Source organism: Spinacia oleracea, chromosome 2 (genome assembly GCF_020520425.1).
Source record: "Spinacia oleracea cultivar Varoflay chromosome 2, BTI_SOV_V1, whole genome shotgun sequence".
NCBI classification, from domain to species: Eukaryota; Viridiplantae; Streptophyta; class Magnoliopsida; order Caryophyllales; family Amaranthaceae; genus Spinacia; species Spinacia oleracea.
In genome coordinates, this window is record NC_079488.1 from 21,074,150 (window position 1) to 21,096,509 (window position 22,360).

Here is a 22,360-nt window from a genome sequence, read left to right on the forward strand (position 1 = left end):
TTTAAGGATCTTGGAATCATTTTATTCACATCTGCCGGAACACATAACTTGAATAAAATGCTTAATAAATGATAAATTATGCATGTTTGCTAGAATTTAAAGTTTATTAAGAGAAACTGTGAATGATTATTTATTTGTCTATTCTTTTTCAATTGTAGTTTTAACTATGGCAAACAAAAATTCATTCAACATCCGATCAATTCTCGAAAAGGAGAAGTTGAATGGGAAGAACTTCCTTGACTAGCAAAGGAACTTGCAAATAGTTCTTATGCAGGAAGGAAAGGAGTATGTCCTGGAAGAGGCGATGCCCAAAGCCGCGGGCGAAGGGGTCACTCAGGCAGCCCTCAATCGTTGGATTGATGCCAACAAGGATGTGAAATGTCTAATGCTTGCAACCATGGGTGCAGATCTACAGAAAACGTTCATCAACTCAAATGCTTTCACGATCATCAGTGAGTTAAAGAACATGTTTCAAGATCTGGCTCGAGTCGAAAGATTCGAGACCCATAGGCAAATTCTTGAGACCAAGCTTAAGAAAGGCGAGCCCGTAAGTCCACATGTTCTCAAAATGATTGGACTCATTGAGAATATGAGTCGGCTGGATCAGCAATTCTCTCAGGAAATGGCGGTAGACACCATCTCCATTCTCTTCAGAGCGGGTATGATCAGTTCAAGCTGAACTACAGTATGAATAGTCTGGACAAAACGCTCACTAAGCTTCACGGTATGCTGAAAACCGCTGAAAAGACGCTCAAAAGTGATAAGCAAGATGTGCTTATGGTGCGTGGGGGCAAGTTCAAGAAATATGGTAAGAAGAGGAATGCTAAGAAAGGTGGCAACAAGGCCAGCCAGACTAAGCAACCAGGCGGCACCAAATCTGAAAAGAAGAAGGTGAGCCAACCCACTTCTAAATCTGAATGCTTCTACTGCAAGAAGGGGCATTGGAAGAGAGATTGCTTGAAGCTTAAGGAAGATCAGGAGAACGGAACAGTCGTTCCATCTTCAGGTATTTTTGTTATAGACTGTATACTTGCTAATTCAACTTCTTGGGTATTAGATACAGGTTGTGGCTCACACTTATGTTCCAATTCGCAGGGACTAAGAAGAAGTAGAAGGTTAAGCAAGGGTGAAGTCGACCTACGACTGGGAAATGGAGGACGAATTGCTGCATTAGCTGTAGGAACTTATTATTTGCCGTTGCCCTCTGGGCTAGTTTTGAAACTGGAAGACTGTTTCCATGTTCCAAGTCTTACTAAAAACATCATTTCTGTTTCTTGCTTAGATGCTAAGGGATTTTCCTTTTTAATAAAAGACAATAGTTGTTCGTTTTATTTTAAAGAGATGTTTTATGGATCTGCTAGGTTAGTCAATGGACTTTATTTATTAGATCACGACAAACAAGTTTATAACATAAATACCAAAAAGGCCAAAAAGGATGATTCAGATCTCACCTATCTGTGGCATTGTCGATTAGGCCATATTAACTTGAAACGCATAGAAAGACTTCAAAAGGAAGGAATTCTAGAACCATTTGGCTTAGAGGATTATGGCAAATGCGAATCTTGTTTACTTGGAAAAATGACAAAGCAACCTTTCTCTAAAGTTGGAGAAAGAGCAACTGAACTATTGAGTTTAATCCATACAGATGTATGTGGACCAATGAGTACAAATGCTAGAGGTGGTTTCAGCTACTTTATCACTTTCACTGATGATTTCAGTAGATATGGTTATGTCTACCTAATTGTGAGGGGGTCAAAAAAGCACGAGGCTAATGCATGACCTCGTCCCTCGTGGGCGTGACGTCGTCAGATCAAGTGTAATTGGATTTCCTGTGAGTTTACACCCAATCGACTAGTAATATAGGAGTCGCCATTCAGTTTTTAACGACAATGAGAAAAGCTGACAAAACCTGGTTATCGTGACATAAAGGGAGTGCAATTATGTTCGACCACGACGGCCATAGGTTCCCTTGTGATCCCTGGTGTGGGGATCGCTCAACGTACACCCGCAGGGCAGAGATTGAGAGTTCGGAGGATTATAGCTACCGAGAGGAGTGCTCATCGATAATACTCCAGAGGCAGGTTATCCTTACTAGCTCAGCATAAATAATTGAAGGGACATGCGTTAAACTATTAAACTATTCTGAATTGATTTTAGCAATATGCAACACATAATACTAAATCGATCGTGATTATCTTATTTAGATTGATTTAAGGTATCTAGCATGATAATTCAATTTTCCAAGGTATTATCTTATTAGGCGTGATATATCAATCAAATTAATAGTTTGACAATTTTATAAAAGGTTGATGAAAGCGATTAAATCATATGAGGGACACATTATAACGCACCCTTGAGAGGTGCGTTGTGGTTCTCAGAAAACTAACCACTTGGCTTTGCTATTTCTCCTTTTATTTAACGAATCTCGGGTTTCTAAGCAATGTTCGAGTATTTAGGCTTAATTCATCAAGCTACAAGGAGCCGGACGCGTTCTGTTCGACTTTTGGGTCGATTGCGACAGAACGCCGGAGCAATTTCGCAGCGTGAGGCTTAGGCTTAAGGCTAGAGTCAATACTCAGTTTATGCAATTGTGTCGTTTTCACGTCGGTTTTGAGGCTGTATTTATAGGAAAAGAGTGTGTGGAAAGATAGATTTTAAGATACGAATCCAAAAAGATTCTGGAGATAAAACGGCCCCAGGCATTTTCAGCGCCCAGATCCAGGCGTTGAAAATGGGATCTGGGCCGAGTTCTTTGTCAGATTCGGACTCTTAGAACACGGAGCTTTTGAGATTTATCCGAGTCTTTTAGTGCGTACTAACCTATGACGGAATGCGTCTGGGCCCGTTACGAACTCTAGGTTCGTTAGGAATTTAATTAATACGTAACTCTTATTTTCGAATTATATCAAGAATGCAAATTCTATCTCTTTTAGGATTTATGTTGGAGTGCAACACCTAGTTCTGACAGGTTTCTATCTTTTATGACTTTGCCACTTTTAACAACTACCTTTTACGGCAATTACTATTCTTAGCAGGTTTCTATAAATAGTAGCTTTGGCTGAAATGAAAGGGTGATTGAGATCCGTTATTTTTATAGGAGATGCGTTGCCAAGTGGAGATTTATGTTCTCATCATCGAACCTTCCCTTTCGGGAATGGGGACAAAAGTAGGTGTCTACAGTTAGCCCCCACTTTAACTGAGTCTCGAGATGAGACGATGGTCAAAGTACTAGACGGAGTGCGTCATACAAGCCATGGTGTATGTGACCTATTTTGCGAGGGTCTCACGAGCCCCCGAGTGATAACATTTGACTTAAGGGTCATCACTTGAAGTGTTAACACATTCCTCACGCGTCATTGGAATTTGTTAACTGATAGTATAGAAACTCCCTCACTTTTTCATTGGAAGTATCTAAAGATGTTTTCGAAATCAAAGCTATACAGTGTAACTAGGCCTGGCCAAGCCCAATCACGAGGTAAAATGTTTTTAAAAGATTCTCATTTTCAGGGTTAGCTAAACGAGAAAACCCCCTGTAGACACCTACTTTTGTCCCCATTCCCGAAAGGGAAGGTTCGATGATGAGAACATAAAATCTCCACTTGGCAACGCATCTCCTATAAAATAAAGAATCTCGATCATCCTTTTCATTTCACCCGGACCTGCTATTTATAGAAACCTACTAAAAATAGTAACTTCCATAATAGGTAGTTGTTAAAAGTGGCAAGACATAAAAGATAGAAACCTGTCAGAATTAGGTGTTGCACTCCAACATAAATCCTAAAAGAGATAGAATTTGCAAGAGGAATCCTATTCCTAGCCCTGGGCGCTGAAATTGCGTGGATCCCATTTTCAACGCCCAGAGCTGGGCGCCGAAATCTTTAACGCCCAGCCCTGGGCGCTGCAAATACCTGGGACGTGTTCTCTCCTAATTCTTCTTGGATTAGAGCTCTATAATTCTATCTTTCCACGAACTCTTCCCTATAAATACAGCCCCAAATTCGACATGAAACAACACACAATTCATATTCTGAGTATTGACTCCAACCCTAAGCCTAAGCCTCACGCTGCGAAATTGATCCCGCGTTCTGTCGCAATCGATCCAAAAATCGAACAGAACGTATCCTGTCCCTTGTAGCTGAAGGATATCCAAAAATCGATTAAGCCCGAAAACTTGAGATTCGTTAAATAAAAGGAGAAATAGCAAAGCCAAAGTGGTTTGTTTTCTGAGAATCGTGACGCACCTCTCAAGGGTGCGTCGTAATGTGTCCCTTCGTATGATTTAATCGCTTTCCTCGCCCTTTTTTAAAACTGTTAAACTATTAAATCTGATTGTTCTATCACGCCTAATAAAGATAATATCTTGGGAAATTGAACTATCATGCTAGGTCCCTTAAATCAATCTAAACAAGATAATCACGATCGATCTAGTATTATGTGTTGCATATTGTTAAAATCAATTCAGATTAGTTTAATAGTTAACGCATGTCCCTTCAATTATTTATGCTGAGCTAGTAAGGATATCCTGCCTCTGGAGTTATCAAAGAGAGAGTACTCCTCTCGGTAGTTACAGTCCCCCGAACCCTCAATCTCTACCTTGCGGGTGTACGTTGAGAGATCCCCACACCAGGGATCACAAGGGAACCTACGGCCGTCGTGGTCAAACATAATTGCACTCCCTTTATGTCACGATAACTGGGTTTTGTCAGTTTTTCTCATTGTCGTTAAAAACTGAATGGTGACTCCTATATTACTAGTCAATTGGGTGTAAACTCACAGGAAATCCAATTACACTTGATTTGACAAAAAGAAACGTCATGCCCACGAGGGACGAGGTCACGCATTAGCCTCGTGCTTTTTCGACCCCGTTGGTCCGAAATGGCGAACGAAAAAGACAAAAAGAAATGGCGAACGAATAAGGAAATAATAAACACCGTTGGTCCAGTATTAGGCTACGGTTTCTCGAGAAATAATTATTCACCAATCAACGGTGATCTCAAATGAACGGTTCGTTCCAAAAAAAAAAAGAATCTCTAGACGAAAAGAAAAAAAGAAAACGAACGAACAAGAGGCCAATTGTGTCATCAAGAAACCTCGCCAGAAATCATTTTCAGCGCCCAGCGCTGGGCCGAAATCTTTAACGCCCAGGCATAGGCGCCGAAAATGAGCCCAGACCCAGAAAAGGCTCTGACTTCTATAGGGCCCTGCCGTATCCATTCGACTCGAAAATTGCCGATTTCTTTACTAAAAGTCGCACCTCACGGCTTTGTTAAGAGTAGCACACCACTACAAAGATCGCTCGCACTTACGAGCACAATCCCAAACATGATCAAGGACATCACAAAATGCGTATCCCCAAGGAATCTCTTTGACAAGAAATGACCATCAAGCACGAATGCTTGGGGGCTCGAAAGAAAATATATATTTCAAAAGAGAGTATGCAAAGTTAAAACAATATTCCCAGACTACGCTGTACGAAGTCCCGTGTTTGGATAACCTCAAAAGATAAAACTGGATTACGACCTCAAAACAAAGGTCGCCGTTGATACTTATACATTGTCCCCTAATCAAGGACCCAAGTAGTGGCAAAATTGAGCCGTAAAGACTAGCTCAAAACCATGAAAGATGATGACCACGAGACAATGGTCCGTCTAAGCACGTTGTCAACCCACATTCAGGTGGCAACTAAATCCGAGCATCCCTCGAAAGAAAATAAATTCTTCAAAAAACAAAAAAAGGCTCGCCCACCTTCAGCGGGCGGGGTCTGCGTCACTAACCGCGCAGGTCCTCAGTTTTTGAAAAATAAAATCTTCAAATTCAAAATAGGCTCGCCATCTTTAGCCGGCGGGGTCTACGTCACAAACCGCGTAGGTCCTTATTTTCAAAAAAAAAGCAAACAAATTTCAAAACAGATTCGTCCACTTCTTTCGGACGAGGCGTCCACCCTTAGCGGACAGGCTCACCATCTTTAGCCGGCGGGGTCTGCGCCACTAACCGCGCAAGTCCTTAGTCGCTGCAGCAATAAATTTTTCTGGTTTTCCCTTTTCCAAAAATTAAAGGATTGGTTTTCCGTTTTTTCCAAAAAAGAGCGATGTGAGTAGTTTTCCTTTTTTCCAAAATTTAAAGGATTGGTTTTCCGTTTTTTCCAAAAAAGAACGATGTGCTGGATTTTCCTTCGTTTTACGTCCCATGAAAACAAGGGGGTTTTCTCGTTTAGCTAACCCTGAAAATGAGAATCTTTAAAAAATTTTTTACCTCGTGATTGGGCTTGGCCAGGCCCAATTACACTTTATAGCTTTGATTTCGAAAACATCTGTAGCTACTCCCAATGACAAAGTGAGGGAGTTTCTACGCCTCTTTAGATACTCCCAATGACAAAGTGAGGGAGTTTCTACGCCTCTTTAGATACTTCCAATGACAAAGTGAGGGAGTTTCTATACTATCCGTTGACAAATCCCAATGACACGTGAGGGATATGTCGACACTTCAAGTGATGACCCTTAAGTCAAATGTTATCACTCGGGGGCTCGTGAGACCCTCGTAAAACAAGTCACATACACTATGGCTTGTGTGACGCACTCCGTCCAGTACTTTGACCATCGTCTCATCCCGAGACTCAGTCAAAGTGGGGGCTAACTGTAGACACCTACTTTTGTCCCCATTCCCGAAAGGGAAGGTTCGATGATGAGAACATAAAATCTCCACTTGGCAACGCATCTCCTATAAAATAACGAATCTCGATCACCCTTTTCATTTCACCTAAACCTGCTATTTATAGAAACCTGCTAAAAATAGTAACTGCCATAATAGGTAGTTGTTAAAAGTGGCAAGACATAAAAGATAGAAACCTGTCAGAATTAGGTGTTGCACTCCAACATAAATCCTAAAAGAGATAGAATTTGCAAGAGGAATCCTATTCCTAGTATAATTCGAAAATAAGAGTTACGTATTAATTAAAATCCTAACGAACCTAGAGTTTGTAACAGGCCCAGACGCATTCCGTCATAAAGTTAATACGCACTAAAAGACTCGGATAAGTCTCAAACACTCCGGATTCTAAGAGTCCAAATCTGACAAAGAACTCGGCCCAAACATCATTTTCAACTCCCAGCCCTGGGCGCTGAAATTTCCTGTATCCCATTTTCAATACCCAGAGCTGGGCGCCGAAATCTTTAACGCCCAGCCCTGGGCGCTGAAAATACCTAGGACGTGTTCTCTCCTAATTCTTCTTGGATTAGAGCTCTACAATTCCATCTTTCCACGAACTCTTCCCTATAAATACAGCCCCAAATTCAACGTGAAACAACACACAATTCATATTCTGAGTATGGACTCCAACCCCTAAGCCTAAGCCTCACGCTGCGAAATTGATCCCGCGTTCTGTCGCAATCGATCCAAAAATTGAACAGAACGTATCCTGTCCCTTGTAGCTGAAGAATTAAGCCCGAAAACTTGAGATTCGTTAAATAAAATGAGAAATAGCAAAGCCAAAGTGGTTAGTTTTCTGAGAACCGTGACGCACCTCTCAAGGGTGCGTCGTAATGTGTCCCTTCGTATGATTTAATCGCTTTCCTCGCCCTTTTATAAAACTGTTAAACTATTAAATCTGATTGTTCTATCACGCCTAATAAAGATAATATCTTGGGAAATTGAACTATGCTAGGTCCCTTAAATCAATCTAAACAAGATAATCACGATCGATCTAGTATTATGTGTTGCATATTGTTAAAATCAATTCAGATTAGTTTAATAGTTAACGCATGTCCCTTCAATTATTTATGCTGAGCTAGTAAGGATATCCTGCCTCTGGAGTTATCGAAGAGCGAATACTCCTCTCGGTAGTTACAGTCCCCCGAACCCTCAATCTCTACCTTGCGGGTGTACGTTGAGAGATCCCCACACCAGGGATCACAAGGGAACCTACGGCCGTCGTGGTCAAACATAATTGCACTCCCTTTATGTCACGATAACCGGGTTTTGTCAGTTTTTCTCATTGTCGTTAAAAACTGAATGGCGACTCCTATATTACTAGTCAATTGAGTGTAAACTCACAGGAAATCCAATTACACTTGATTTGACAAAAAGAAACGTCACGCCCACGAGAGACGAGGTCACGCATTAGCCTCGTGTTTTTTCGACCCCCTCACACCCCCTTGTTTTTATAGGACGTAAAACGAAGGAAAATCCAGCACATCGCTCTTTTTTGGAAAAGCGGAAAACCAATCCTTTGTTTTTTGGAAAAGGGAAACCATCCTTTGATTTTTGGAAAAGGGAAACCATCCTTTGATTTTTGGATAAGGGAAAACCAGGAAAAGTTATCGCTGCAGCGACTAAGGACCTGCGCGGTTATTGACGCAGACCCCGCCCGCTGAAGGTGGGCGAGCCTGTCCGCTGAGGGTGGACGCCCCGTACGATAGAAGTGGACGAATCTGTTTTGATGTTTTGAAAATAAGGACCTACGCGGTTAAGGACGTAGACCCCGCCGGCTGAAGATGGCGAGCCTGTTTTTGTGTTTTTGAAGAATTTATTTTCTTTTCATTTTTGAAACCGAGGACCTGCGCGGTTAGTGACGCAGACCCCGCCCGCTGAAGGTGGGCGAGCCCTGTCCGCTAAGAGTGGACGCCCCGCCCGCTGGAGGTGAGCGAACCTGAATTCGTCTTTTCGATTTGGGACTCGCGTGCCGCGATCTTGCCCGATTGAGGTGGGCAAGTCCTTATTTCATTTGTTCTTGTGATTTTTTTTGAGAATTTCTTTTTATTCATTCTTGTAAGAGAGAATTCTTTCGAGGGATGCTCGGATTTAGTTGCAACCTGAATGTGGGTTGACAACGTGCTTAGACGGACCATTGTCTCGTGGTCATCATCTTTCATGGTTTTGAGCTAGTCTTTACGGCTCAATTTTGCCACTAAATGGGTCCTTGATTAGGAGACTATGTATAAGTATCAACAATGACCTTTGTCTTGAGGTCGTAATCCGGTTTTATCTTTCGAGATTGTCCAAACACGGGACTTCGTACAACGTAGTCTGGGAATATTGCTTTTAACTTTGCATACTCTCTTTTGAAATATATATTTTCTTTAGAGCCCCCAAGCACTCATGCTTGACGGTCAGTTCTTATCAAAGAGGTTCTTTGGGGATACGCATTTTGTAATGTCCTTGATCGTGTTTTGGATCGTGCTCGTAAGTGCGAGCGATCTTTGTAGTGGTATGCTACTTTGATGAAGTCGTGGAGTGCGACTTCATTTTCCGGGCGACAAAGTTTGCTTCATTTCAATAATTAATACATCGAGCTTACTTTGGCCCGGATTGATCTTTTGACAAATAAACGCTTTTTAATTTGAGAAACCAACGACTTGATTTTTTTGTTTTTGTGTTTCGAAGAATGACCTTGATTTTTATTTTTTTTCTATATTGCCTTGAAAAATGTACACATATTTTTTCCTTGAGATGAGTCTAAGTTTCGACAAGTTTTAACATTTGTTCTCACTATTCGGGCTCTAAAGGTGCTTTGGGCTTGATCTTGATTACAACAGGGCCTCGTGTCTACTAACACGGTTTTAAGTCCTTTCATGCTCCGCGTTTCGAAGGATCCGGGCCTTGGGTTATATTTCCGGCGCCCCTGGCCAGGCATTAAACATTTCGGCGCCCAGCCTTGGGCGCTGGAAATTCTATTTTGGCAGTTCCCGGATTTCTTAACGCGTTTCCGAATGGGATCAGGATGTCACTTGATGCTTCCGTGTATATATAGGGGTCAAGTACGTCTTTCTTTTTCACCACTCTCAACCTTCCTCTCTTTTGAAATTGCTTAGCTTTTATTCTTCTCTGATCTTGCCATGTCGATTCCTCCTTTCTCCCTCCAACGAGCTGTTAGGCGCTGGCTAAGAGCCATTAATCCCACAGAAAAGGCTTTGTTGAAAGGATACCACTTAGAGGCATTCTTAGGCTTACAACAAATTAATATTGATCATAATTTTCTGTATGAGGCCCTGGACTTTTGGGATTCTGATCACCATATTTTTGTCTTTCGGGGCAATGAAGTATGCCCTTTGCCAGATGAATTTGCCGCGATCCTTGGTTATCCTACCAATGCTACTCCTGCTACCCCTGGCACTGTTGAAGAGGGTAAAACAACCATAAGGGCTTTCCTAGGACTAGATGCTAACATGCTCGCTGAGATCGTTGTGGGTGATAAGGTTAATTTGGCAAAGCTTGTAAAACATCACTTTAGACCTAGTAAAAATATGATCGAACAGAAATTGAATATTCGAGCACTTGTATTCTGCCTGTTGAACCACTATTTACTGTCGAATAACAATGGCGAGTTCGGTGACATAAGGTTGATCCCCTTGATCAGCCAGATGGAGAGTTGCTATTCCATTATGCCATTGGTTGTTGCCGAGACCTTACTGAGTGCGTATGAGTTAAAAAAGGATGCCAAGTCTGAAATTTTTAAGGGGAGCCCCCTATTGCTGCAGGTAATCGATCGTTTATTTGCGCAAAGTAATACGCCTATTTTTTCTTTTTCTTTTCCTTTTTCGTTTGCCTCGACAGCCCCCTGCCTGGAGCTGATTTTCAACGCCCAGAGCTGGGCGTCGGAATTTCTGGCGCCTGGTCTTGGGCGTTGAAAGTGCGCCCCAGGCAGGACTTTCGTTTATTATTATTTTTCTGATCGTACCCGTTTTTTGCAGATTTGGCTCATGGAACGACTTAGGCTTTTAGAAGCTCCTGCGGATCCTAAACGTTATCGCCCTATAGCCTTGGGTAACCGAAAGTATTTGCACCAAGGCCAGGACGAGGCCGAGTGGGCCTCCTATTTTACTCATGGCATATGCTCTATTAAGTGGGTGGTACCGTGGTGGGGTTGGACTAATATGACGGGGGGTTCCGAGGCATTAGTTTATGTTTCTTTGTTGGGGCTATCTCGGCCTGTTTACATCTTTCCTTACCGAGTCATGCGACAGTACGGCTTAAGGCAGACTATCCCGTTTTCTAATACGGTACCACCTAAAGTAGCGGTCTTTTCCGAAGCACGGGTTCAAGCGTGGGCTAAGTATTATGGTGGCCTCCTGCGTTGGACCGTGGCTAGAGATGGCTTTGTGGGTCTTTCCGAAAACCACAAGTTGTGGATGAGTTCCGATGATAAGGCTGTGAGAACTAAGGCTCGAAATGAAGAGCCGACTGAGCTTTTGATACCTCGAGGTAGGGCTAAGTATGAGAGCCGTGATACTGCTAATCCTCGCGACCATGGTATTAAGACTGTAAAAGCTCGTCCTGATCGAAAGCGAAAGGAAGTTCCTCCCCGTTCCAGTTCTAGGCCTAAAAATATGCCTAACACGAAGGGGCCTGCCGTTCACAAAAGAAATGAAATCTCTCACGGAGATCGTCGCCGGAATAATGTATGGGTTAGGAAGGTTCAGCCCCTAGTAGAACCAGTGGCTAATCCAATTGATGTTGATAATCCTTCCCCTACCATTGTTTGTGCCCTTGAGGCTGAGCGGGCTATAGCTGTTCAAACTGAAAATATTTCAGAGGCCTTGGCATCCTTGGAAGTTAGTGTCAAGGAGCCTGTTCTTATGGAGATTGATATAGGGGCAGCGCAGAAGCCTGTGGAGGTCGACCCTGCGAACATTGCCCTCTACAAAACTTTATTTGATGATCTGGAAGAACTCGAGTAGTGTAGTTCTTGTTAGGGTGTAGGTGCCCTTTATTTATTTCAGTTGTGTTTGTTTTTCATTCCTTAGCACTTTTTGTTTTCCTTCTTATTTATTTTTAAATATTAATAAAGGCGTAATTTTCTTTTTCTTTTTTCCTTTTGCTTCTTCCTTTTTTTTTATTTGCTCATTTCCAACACTTATGCCCATTATATTTTCATTTGATTGGACCGAATCCATAAATAGGATTGCCTACGTATCCTTGTTAAGTAACTTTAACTTAGAATCAGGTCACACGTAGTTCTATAGCTAGAGTAAATTCTAGGATGCCGAATTCGATAAGTACGTTCTGAGATGGAAACATATTATTTGAAACGGTAGAATAAACGAAGTTTATTATTATTTTAATCTGCTGCTTTGCCGTAAGCCAAAAATTTGTTTTTTTTTTTTTTTTGAGTACATGTATTTTTTGGTGGTATATATATCTGAATACGTGCTGTACCCCCCCAAGTGTACGTTATTTTTCCGTGTATGTGCGGATAAAATGACGAGCACTTCTGGGCAAAATTTGGCAAGCAGAGAGAATCAGCGCCCAGGCTGGGGCGTTGAAGATTTCGGCGCCCAGCTTTGGGCGTTGAAAATGATTCCTGGGGAGATCTCTTGGCGCGTTGCTTCTTTTCCTTCACATGTTCTTGCATTTATTTCTTTTTCTTTGTTTCATTTTACTTTTTATTCGCCAGAAATCAATTTTGACACTATTTCGGAAGCTTTTTGGACTGTTAGCGTTAAACGCATTTTCGTCCGGATAAATTTTTTCTATTCGTAATTCGAAACGACTTTGAAAATGGAGTTAGGGTGCAAAAGATATGAAGATCTTTGCGTAGGCTTTTTGGGTGGGTTGAGGTGCGCGTTGTTAGTGATGGGGATGATGGGTTCATGTTTTATGAATTTTTTTTGTTGAGCAACGTTTGCATTGTTTGATTTCTTTTGGTTTCTTTGGGTTGCACGGGTTTGACCTTTATGTCTTGGAAATAGGATGGTGTGGTTTATTTTGTGGATTTTTGGGAATTGGTTTCGATGTCACGATTCAAGACCGAGTTGGCCTTGCTATTGGGCCTACAGTGGGCCGCTTCCTTACATTTTTTGATTTTTATATTTGCAAGTATGATTAGTGCTTTATTTAGTGTTAGAATAATATTTTAGGAGAAAATTTACGCCTTTATTAATTTGGAAAGTAAGGAAAACACACTGAAATAAAATTAATCAATATTCTAAGGGTTCTTAGGACCATATCTAGAGCTTTATTCTTTCTATTATCTAAAGAACTACTAGGCGTTTTGCTAAAGTGCTCTCTATGGCTCAAGCCTTGGGTTTAGTCTCATAGAACCTTGGTCCTTCGCCTGTACTCATCTTGAACTCTATTCCCTTTGTGTTGACCCACTGACATGTCTTCACCCATCCGTTCTCGGCCTCTTCTAGTGTTGATGTAGGAGCGATTAACCGAGTTGGATCGAAACCTTCATCTTGTAGAGGTAGCGTAGTTATCACAGTCTCGTCCTCCATAGGCCTCGATTCGTTAAACAATGTCCATAGAGCTTGGTTGTCCAATATTTCAGCTGTTTCAGTCTTAGTGAGGTGGGGTGCCTCATCCAAAGTATGACAATCATGGAAAATTTCAAATCCGGGTTTTAGCAGGCCATCCTGAACGAAGGGTTCAGGGAAGTCACAGCATGGGTGTTCTTCTCCTTCCCGGACAAACATTCCGTTAAGGGTTCTTTGATATGGGGGAAGAAGGGTGGTTTGTTTTGTCTTGGCTGGCTTAAGGCGTAGCCTAGACAAGTGGTCAGCAATATCTTCCTCCGTCGGCTCATAGCCTAGGGCAAAGGGAGTAGATTTGTTGGGTAGGGGATGGAACATGTAGTTCTTCTTCCTTATGCCCAATGGAGTTCCCGGGAAATAGCCTTGAGCTAGCAATATTTAGGGATGACCTGGGATGCACGCGGATCTAGAAATGCTAAATTATAGTCCTCAATGACTTGGATGGCTTCATCCACTTGGAAACCGTAAAGGTCTTCTGCAGTTTCGGCCGTTCCGACCATAGTACAACTTGTTAGGTTATGATTCATATGACAAAACATAAATCATGCGGAAAAACCATAAAGCCAGGAAAACATATTATTTACACATAATCATTTAGCATAGTTTAGATGCATACACTTTGTTGCGTGCCCTCCCTAGCTGCGCCCGAACCGAACAAGAACAAGTCTTTAGGACTCCAAATGTCGTCCCTCCGTAGATAGTCCACAGCACGTCCGGATCCGCCTTAAGCTTGACCAACTAGAATCGCCCTTAAGGTTGCTTAGGAATTTCGGCTATTTAGGTGCAAGTGTATGGCTGATTTTTCTTCAAAATCTTACCTTTAGAATACTTCAATTGTTTCTATAAATTATGACCCTAGGCACCTATTTATAGAGGTATGGAAAAGGAATTATAATCCTACTAGGATTTGGATTTATTAATTAGAATCCAACTTGAACTCTAAATAATAAATTCAATCTATTAGGATTAGGATTTAATCAATACACGAATTCCGATAGGATTAGGATTCGTTACGAACATGAGCATCGTATGGCCACGAGGGTTGCTTAGGAATTTCGGCTATTTAGGTGCAAGTGTATGGCTGATTTTTCTTCAAAATCTTACCTTTAGAATACTTCAATTGTTTCTATAAATTATGACCCTAGGCACCTATTTATAGAGGTATGGAAAAGGAATTATAATCCTACTAGGATTTGGATTTATTAATTAGAATCCAACTTGAACTCTAAATAATAAATTCAATCTATTAGGATTAGGATTTAATCAATACACGAATTCCGATAGGATTAGGATTCGTTACGAACATGAGCATCGTATGGCCACGAGCATCGCACCACCCGCGCAGGCCTTGCGGCCCACACGAGCAGTCGCTGCTCGCAGCCCAACAGCACGCTCAGCGTGCGCGCGCCAAAGGCCTTGCTGGGCCTGGCCTTGCGCTGGGCCTGGCGAGGCTGTGGCAGCTCCATGTTGGGCGCTCGGCTTGCTGGGCGCGGGCCTGGCTTCGTGCTGGGCCTTCGTCTAGCAAGCCTCGTCCAATGCTAATTCGTACGATGCGCTTCCGATTAAATTTTCGGTTCCGGAATTCATTTCCGATACGAACAATATTTAATATTTCCGATTCCGGAATTAATTTCCGTTTCGAACAAATATTTAATATTTCTGTTTCCGGAATTATTTTCCGATTCCGATAATATTTCCGATTCTGAAAATATTTCCGTTTCCGGTAATATTTCCGATTCCGGTAATATTTCCATTTCCAATAATATTTTCCGATACGTACCATGTTTCCGTTTCCGGCAACATCTACGACTTGGATAATATTTATATTTCCGATACGATCCATATTTCCGTTTCTGGCAATATCATCGTTTCCGGAGTATTCATTTCTTGCTTGTGACGATCTCAGCTCCCACTGAAACCAAGATCCGTCGATTCCGAATATCCATAGATGGAGTATTTAATGCCATTAAATACTTGATCCGTTTACGTACTATTTGTGTGACCCTACGGGTTCAGTCAAGAGTAAGCTGTGGATTAATATCATTAATTCCACTTGAACTGAAGCGGCCTCTAGCTAGGCATTCAGCTCACTTGATCTCACTGAATTATTAACTTGTTAATTAATACTGAACCGTATATATTAGACTTAATATTATACGCATACTTGGACCAAGGGCATTATTTCCTTCAGTCTCCCACTTGTCCTTAGGGACAGGGACAAGTGTGCATTACCTAATTCCTTTGTCGCTCGATGCTTGCTCTTGAACATAAGGTAAGAGTTGTCATCCTTATTATGTCCAGAGGTGTTTCTCGGTTTCAGAGTTCAACTGATCAAAAAAACAGATAATCATAGCCTATGATTCATCCGAGCACGGCCATGCATTTTACAGTTTCTAGCTCTCCGAGTGGCCTTGTACAACTTTTAAGCATCTCATCCCGATTTATGGGAGGACAATGCCAATCTTGTGATCTTGAGATTAGACTTCATTTGATAGGTGATTACCTGAGTGTTGCCTTTATAGCCTCCTTTTACGGTGCGACGGTTGGTCAACGTCAAAGCAACCAGTTCTAAAACAAGTAATCTCAAATCACTCAGGTATTGAGGATTTAGTGTCTAATAATTTTAATGAAATTTACTTATGACAGATTTTCATCTCTTACAGTAAAGTTTCATAGGTCTGTCCGATACTAGTCTTCCCAAAGTAAGTATCTATGCAAATGATTACGACATTGCCATGTCCACATAGTTCAAGAAACAGAACTACTAGTCATCTTGCATTCCAGTCGTCTGACGTTTTCTATGCGTCCAATTTTATAGAAAATTCCGACCAGGGACCATTTTCAACCTTTGACATTCAAGTTCACTTGATAGACATTTCTTAGTCACAGGACTGGTCCTGACAGTCTATCTTGAATATATCGTCAAATTGAAGGGACTCATCATTTAATAAACCACAAATTAAATGGAAAAATGAATTTTATTCATTTATTGTGAATGATTAACCAATAATGTTTTACAAAGAATTAAACTCTAAAACTTTAAAACATTAAACAAGGACATCAAAGCCATTCTCCAATATGCTTGATTCCCATAGCTCCAGTGTGCGAGTTGTGCTTCGCCTGCGGCAGAGGTTTAGTCAATGGATCTGATATGTTGTCATCAGTTCCAATCTTGCTTATCTCGACTTCTTTTCTTTCAACGAACTCTCGTAGAAGGTGAAATCTACGAAGTACATGCTTGACTCTTTGGTGGTGTCTAGGCTCCTTTGCCTGTGCAATAGCTCCGTTATTATCACAATATAGGGCTATTGGTCCTTTAATGGAGGGGACTACACCAAATTCACCTATGAACTTCCTTAGCCATATAGCTTCCTTTGCTGCTTCATGTGCAGCAATGTACTCCGCTTCAGTTGTAGAATCCGCAATGGTGCTTTGCTTAGCACTTTTCCAGCTTACTGCACCTCCGTTGAGGCAGAAGACAAACCCAGACTGTGATCTGAAATCATCTTTGTCGGTTTGGAAACTTGCGTCCGTATAGCCTTTAACAATTAATTCATCATCTCCACCATAGACCAGGAAGTCATCTTTGTGCCTTTTCAAGTACTTCAGAATATTCTTGGCAGCAGTCCAATGTGCCTCTCCTGGGTCTGACTGGTATCTGCTCGTAGCACTGAGTGCATACGCAACATCCGGGCGTGTACATATCATAGCATACATTATTGAACCAATCAATGATGCATACGGAATCCCATTCATTCGTCTACGCTCATCAAGTGTTTTTGGGCACTGAGTCTTGCTTAGAGTCATTCCATGAGACATGGGTAGGTAGCCTCGCTTGGAGTCTGCCATCTTGAACCTTTCAAGCACCTTATTGATATAAGTGCTTTGACTAAGTCCAATCATCCTTTTTGATCTTTCTCTGTAAATCTTGATGCCCAATATGTACCGTGCTTCTCCTAGATCCTTCATCAAAAAACATTTCCCAAGCCAAATCTTGACAGAGTTCAACATAGGAATGTCATTTCCGATAAGTAATATGTCATCAACATATAATACTAGGAAAGAAATTTTTCTCCCACTGACCTTCTTGTATACACAAGATTCGTCTGCGTTCTTGATGAAACCAAAGTCACTGACTGCTTCATCAAAACGTATATTCCAGCTCCTGGATGCCTACTTCAATCCGTAGATTGATTTCTTTAGCTTGCATACCTTTTTAGCATTCTTTGGATCCTCAAAACCTTCAGGCTGTGTCATAAACACAGTTTCAGTTAAAACGCCGTTTAAGAAAGCGGTTTTGACATCCATCTGCCATATTTCGTAATCGTAATATGTAGCGATTGCTAACATTATCCGAATAGACGTTAGCATTGCAACTGGTGAAAAGGTTTCATCGTAATCCAAACCGTGGACTTGCTTGTAACCTTTTTCTACCAATCTAGCTTTGAAAACTTCAAGTTTTCCATCCTTGTCCTTTTTCAGTTTGAAAACCCATTTGCTTCCAATGGCTTGGTAGCCATCTGGCAAATCGACCAAATCCCATACTTGGTTTTCAGACATGGAGTCTAATTCAGATTGCATGGCTTCTTGCCATTGCTTGGAGCTAGGGCTCGCCATAGCTTGCTTGTAAGTCGCAGGTTCATCACTTTCAAGTAATAGAACATCATAGCTCTCGTTCGTCAAAATACCTAAGTACCATTCCGGTTGAGATCTATATCTCTGCGATCTACGCGGGGTTACATCTCTAGATTGACCATGATTCTCACCAGATACTTCTAAAGATCTCTGAGTTTCATCTTGAATGTCATCTTGAGCATTCTCTAGAGTTTGTTGTTCGTCTCGAATTTCTTCGAGGTCTACTTTTCTCCCACTTGGCATTTTGGAAATGTGATTCTTTTCCAAAAAGATACCATCTCGAGCAACAAACACCTTGTTCTCAGATGTATTGTAGAAGTAATACCCCTTTGTTTCCTTTGGATAGCCCACAAGGATACATTTGTCAGATTTTGGATGAAGTTTGTCTGAAATTAATCGCTTGACGTATACTTCACATCCCCAAATCTTAAGAAAAGACACATTTGGAGGCTTTCCAAACCATAACTCATATGGAGTCTTTGAAACAGCTTTAGACGGAGCTCTATTTATAGTGAGTGCAGCTGTATTTAGTGCATGTCCCCAAAATTATATTTGAAGTTCGGCCTGACCCATCATTGATCTAACCATGTCTAGCAAGGTTCTATTCCTCCGTTCCGACACACCGTTCCATTGTGGTGTTCCAGGAGGAGTCAATTCTGATAGAATTCCACATTCTTTCAGATGGTCATCAAATTCATAGCTCAGATATTCACCGCCTCTATCAAACCGCAGTGCTTTAATCTTCTTGCCTAATTGATTCTCTACTTCACTCTGAAATTCCTTGAATTTGTCAAAGGATTCAGACTTATGATTCATTAGGTAGACATAACCATATCTACTGAAGTCATCAGTGAAAGTGATAAAGTAGCTGAAACCACCTCTAGCATTTGTACTCATTGGTCCACATACATCTGTATGGATTAAACCCAATAGTCCAGTTGCTCTTTTTTCAACTTTAGAGAAAGGTTGCTTTGTCATTTTGCCAAGTAAACATGATTCGCACTTACTATAATCTTCTAAGTCAAATGGTTCTAGAATTCCTTCCTTTTGAAGTCTTTCCATGCGTTTCAAGTTAATATGGCCTAATTGACAATGCCACAGATAGGTGAGATCTGAATCATCCTTTTTGGCCTTTTTGGTATTTATGTTATAAACTTGTTTGTCGTGATCTAATAAATAAAGTCCATTGACTAATCTAGCAGATCCATAAAACATCTCTTTAAAATAAAACGAACAACTATTGTCTTTTATTAAAAAGGAAAATCCCTTAGCATCTAAGCAAGAAACAGAAATAATGTTTTTAGTAAGACTTGGAACATGGAAACACTCTTCCAGTTCCAAAACTAGCCCAGAGGGCAACGACAAATAATAAGTTCCTACAGCTAATGCAGCAATCCGTGCTCCATTTCCCACTCGTAGGTCGACTTCACCCTTGCTTAACTTTCTACTTCTTCTTAGTCCATGTGGATTGGAACATAAGTGTGAGCCACAACCTGTATCTAATACCCAAGAACTTGAATTAGCAAGTATACAGTCTATAACGAAAATACCTGAAGATGGAACGACTCTTCCGTTCTTCTGATCTTCCTTTAGCTTCAAGCAATCTCTCTTCCAATGCCCCTTCTTCTTGCAGTAGAAGCATTCAGATTCAGAAGTGGGTTGACTGACCTTCCTCTTTTCAGATTTGGCGCCAATTGGTTGCTTAGTTTGGCTGGCCTTGTTGCCACCTTTCTTAGCATTCCTCTTCTTTCCAGATTTCTTGAACTTGCCCCCACGCACCATAATCACATCTTGCTTATCACTTTTGAGCGTCTTTTCAGCGGTCTTCAGCATACCGTGAAGCTCAGTGAGCGTTTTGTCCAGACTATTCATACTGTAGTTTAGTTTGAACTGATCATACCCGTTATGAAGAGAATGGAGGATGGTGTCTACAGCCATTTCCTGAGAGAATTGCTGATCCAGCCGACTCATATTCTCAATGAGTCCAATCGTTTTGAGAAGATGTGGACTTACGGGCTCGCCTTTCTTAAGCTTGGTCTCAAGAATTTGCCTATGAGTCTCGAATCTTTCGACCCGAGCCAGATCTTGGAACATGTTCTTTAACTTACTGATGATCGTGAAAGCATCTGAGTTGATGAACGTTTTCTGTAGATCTGCACTCATGGTTGCAAGCATTAGACATTTCACATCCTTGTTGGCATCAATCCAACGATTGAGGGCTGCTTGAGTGACCCCTTCACCTGCGGCTTCGGGCATCGCCTCTTCCAGGACATACTCCTTTTCTTCCTGCATAAGAACTATTTGCAAGTTCCTTTGCCAGTCAAGGAAGTTTTTCCCGCTCAACTTCTCCTTTTTCGAGAATTGATCGAATGTTGAATGAATTGTTGTTTGCCATAATTAAAACTACAATTGAAAAGAATAAACAAATAAATAACCATTCACAGTTTCTCTTAATAAACTTAAATTCTTGCATACATGCATAATTCAATGTTTATTAAGCATTTTATTCAAGTTATGTGTTCCGACAGGTGTGAATAAAACGATTCCAAGACCCTAAAACCCATTGAAGAATTAAGCACATTATGTATTTAGACTCAATTCTAAAATCTTTTAGGTAAGCAAAAGCCTTTTGCTAATAGTCTAGAAACTACTCTTGGTTGATAGGTACGTCTAAGAACTTATTAGGTAAACCTATCTATTTTGCCACGACATAAAAGGACTCCTTACTTATATCGTTGAGTTTCACCAAAACTAACATGAACTCACAATTATTTGTGTACCTTACCCCTTTAGGACCAATAAGTAACACCTCGCTGAGCGAAAAATATTACTAGATTGATGTAAAGGATATCCAAGTAAGTGTTTATTTTGGCATGGCACCTTTTAACTCAATTTTAAAGTTTGGAACTTAAGGCTCTTACTATGTTGGTTAGATTTTAAGTGAACTAAAATCCTTAATCATGCAACATAATCAAGCCACAATCTCATGCATAATTAAGACATATTTAAAGAAATAAATAACTTAAAGCATGCATAAGATAAATGTGATCTAGTATGGCCCGACTTCATCTTGAAGCTTCAACTTCAAAGTCCGTCTCGAAAATGGTAACTTCGTCTTGAATTTCACCGTGGGAGGCGCCATTTTCTTCAAATAGGATAAGCTATAATTAAACTAATTACAACTATTTGATGGTACGCAGATTTAAATTGAAAAACAAATTTGGTGCATTAGACTAATTACATTCAAATTAATGGTACGCAGACCATATTTTCTATCCTATTTGGGCCATACTAGTCACTCCATAACCTGCAAAGCAGTACATCTACAATATATACCATTCACCCACTCATTATCATGAATGGCCCACATAGCTGGTTAGTAAAACACGTTATGCATCATATAAATATTTGCAGCAATTAATTAAGGGCACCAATAATCTACCAATTATTCAGTCCTTATTAATTCTAATCAAGTTGTTTAACCTTAAAGGATTTGTAGACCTAATCAAGAGTTTATGACTAAAAATGCTTCCACTTAAACCAATAAATTCATATGCTTTACTAATTTTAAACATAAAAATGTATTTCTAGTCTAACCGGAAACATACAAATTTAATTAAAATTTAAAGCTCATATAAATTTATAATCGAATCCATTAATTTAATTTATTTCAGTTGAATTAAACGAATTTAAATTAATTCAAGATTTAATTTTGGTAAAATAATCATCATTAAATAAACCACAAATTAAATGGAAAAATGAATTCTATTCATTTGTATGAATGGTTAACCAATAACTTTGTACTTTTTACAAAGTATTAAACTCTAAAACTTTAAAACATTAAATAAGGACATCAAAGCCATTCTCCAACATGTTTGATTCCCAAAGCTGCAGTGTGCGAGTTGTGCTTCGCTTGCGGCAGAGGTTTAGTTAATGGATCTGAGATGTTGTCATCAGTTTCAATCTTGCTTATCTCGATTTCTATTCTTTCAACGAACTCTCGTAGAAGGCTAAATCTACGAAGTACATGCTTGACTCTCTGGTGGTGTCTAGGCTCCTTTGCCTGTGCAATAGCTTCGTTATTATCACAATATAGAGCTATTGGTCCTTTAATGGAGGGGACTACACCAAGTTCACCTATGAACTTCCTTAGCCAAATAGCTTCCTTTGCTGCTTCATGTGCAGCAACGTAATCCGCTTCAGTTGTAGAATACGCAATGGTGCTTTGCTTAGCACTTTTCCAGCTTACTACACCTTCGTTGAGGCAGAAGACAAACCTAGACTGTGATCTGAAACCATCTTTTTCGGTTTGGAAACTTGCGTCCGTATTGCCTTTAAAAATAATTCATCATCTCCACCATAGACCAGGAAATCATCTTTGTGCCTTTTCAGGTACTTCAGAATATTCTTGGCAGCAGTCCAACGTGCCTCTCCTGGGTCTGACTGGTATCTGCTCGTAGCACTGAGTGCGTACGCAA

General features: G+C 40.7%; 1 protein-coding gene across 1 annotated transcript in view; it reads left to right on the forward strand.

Annotated features, from left to right (window-relative positions):
• Positions 1 to 622: 622 nt before the first annotated feature.
• Positions 623 to 22,360, forward strand: part of LOC110798043 (AP-1 complex subunit sigma-1-like) — a 29,807-nt gene continuing 8,069 nt past the window's right edge. Inside the window, exon 1 of the mRNA XM_056835729.1 lies at positions 623 to 659. Within this exon, the coding sequence (XP_056691707.1) occupies positions 623 to 659 (37 nt within the window). The remainder of the gene's footprint in view (positions 660 to 22,360) is intronic.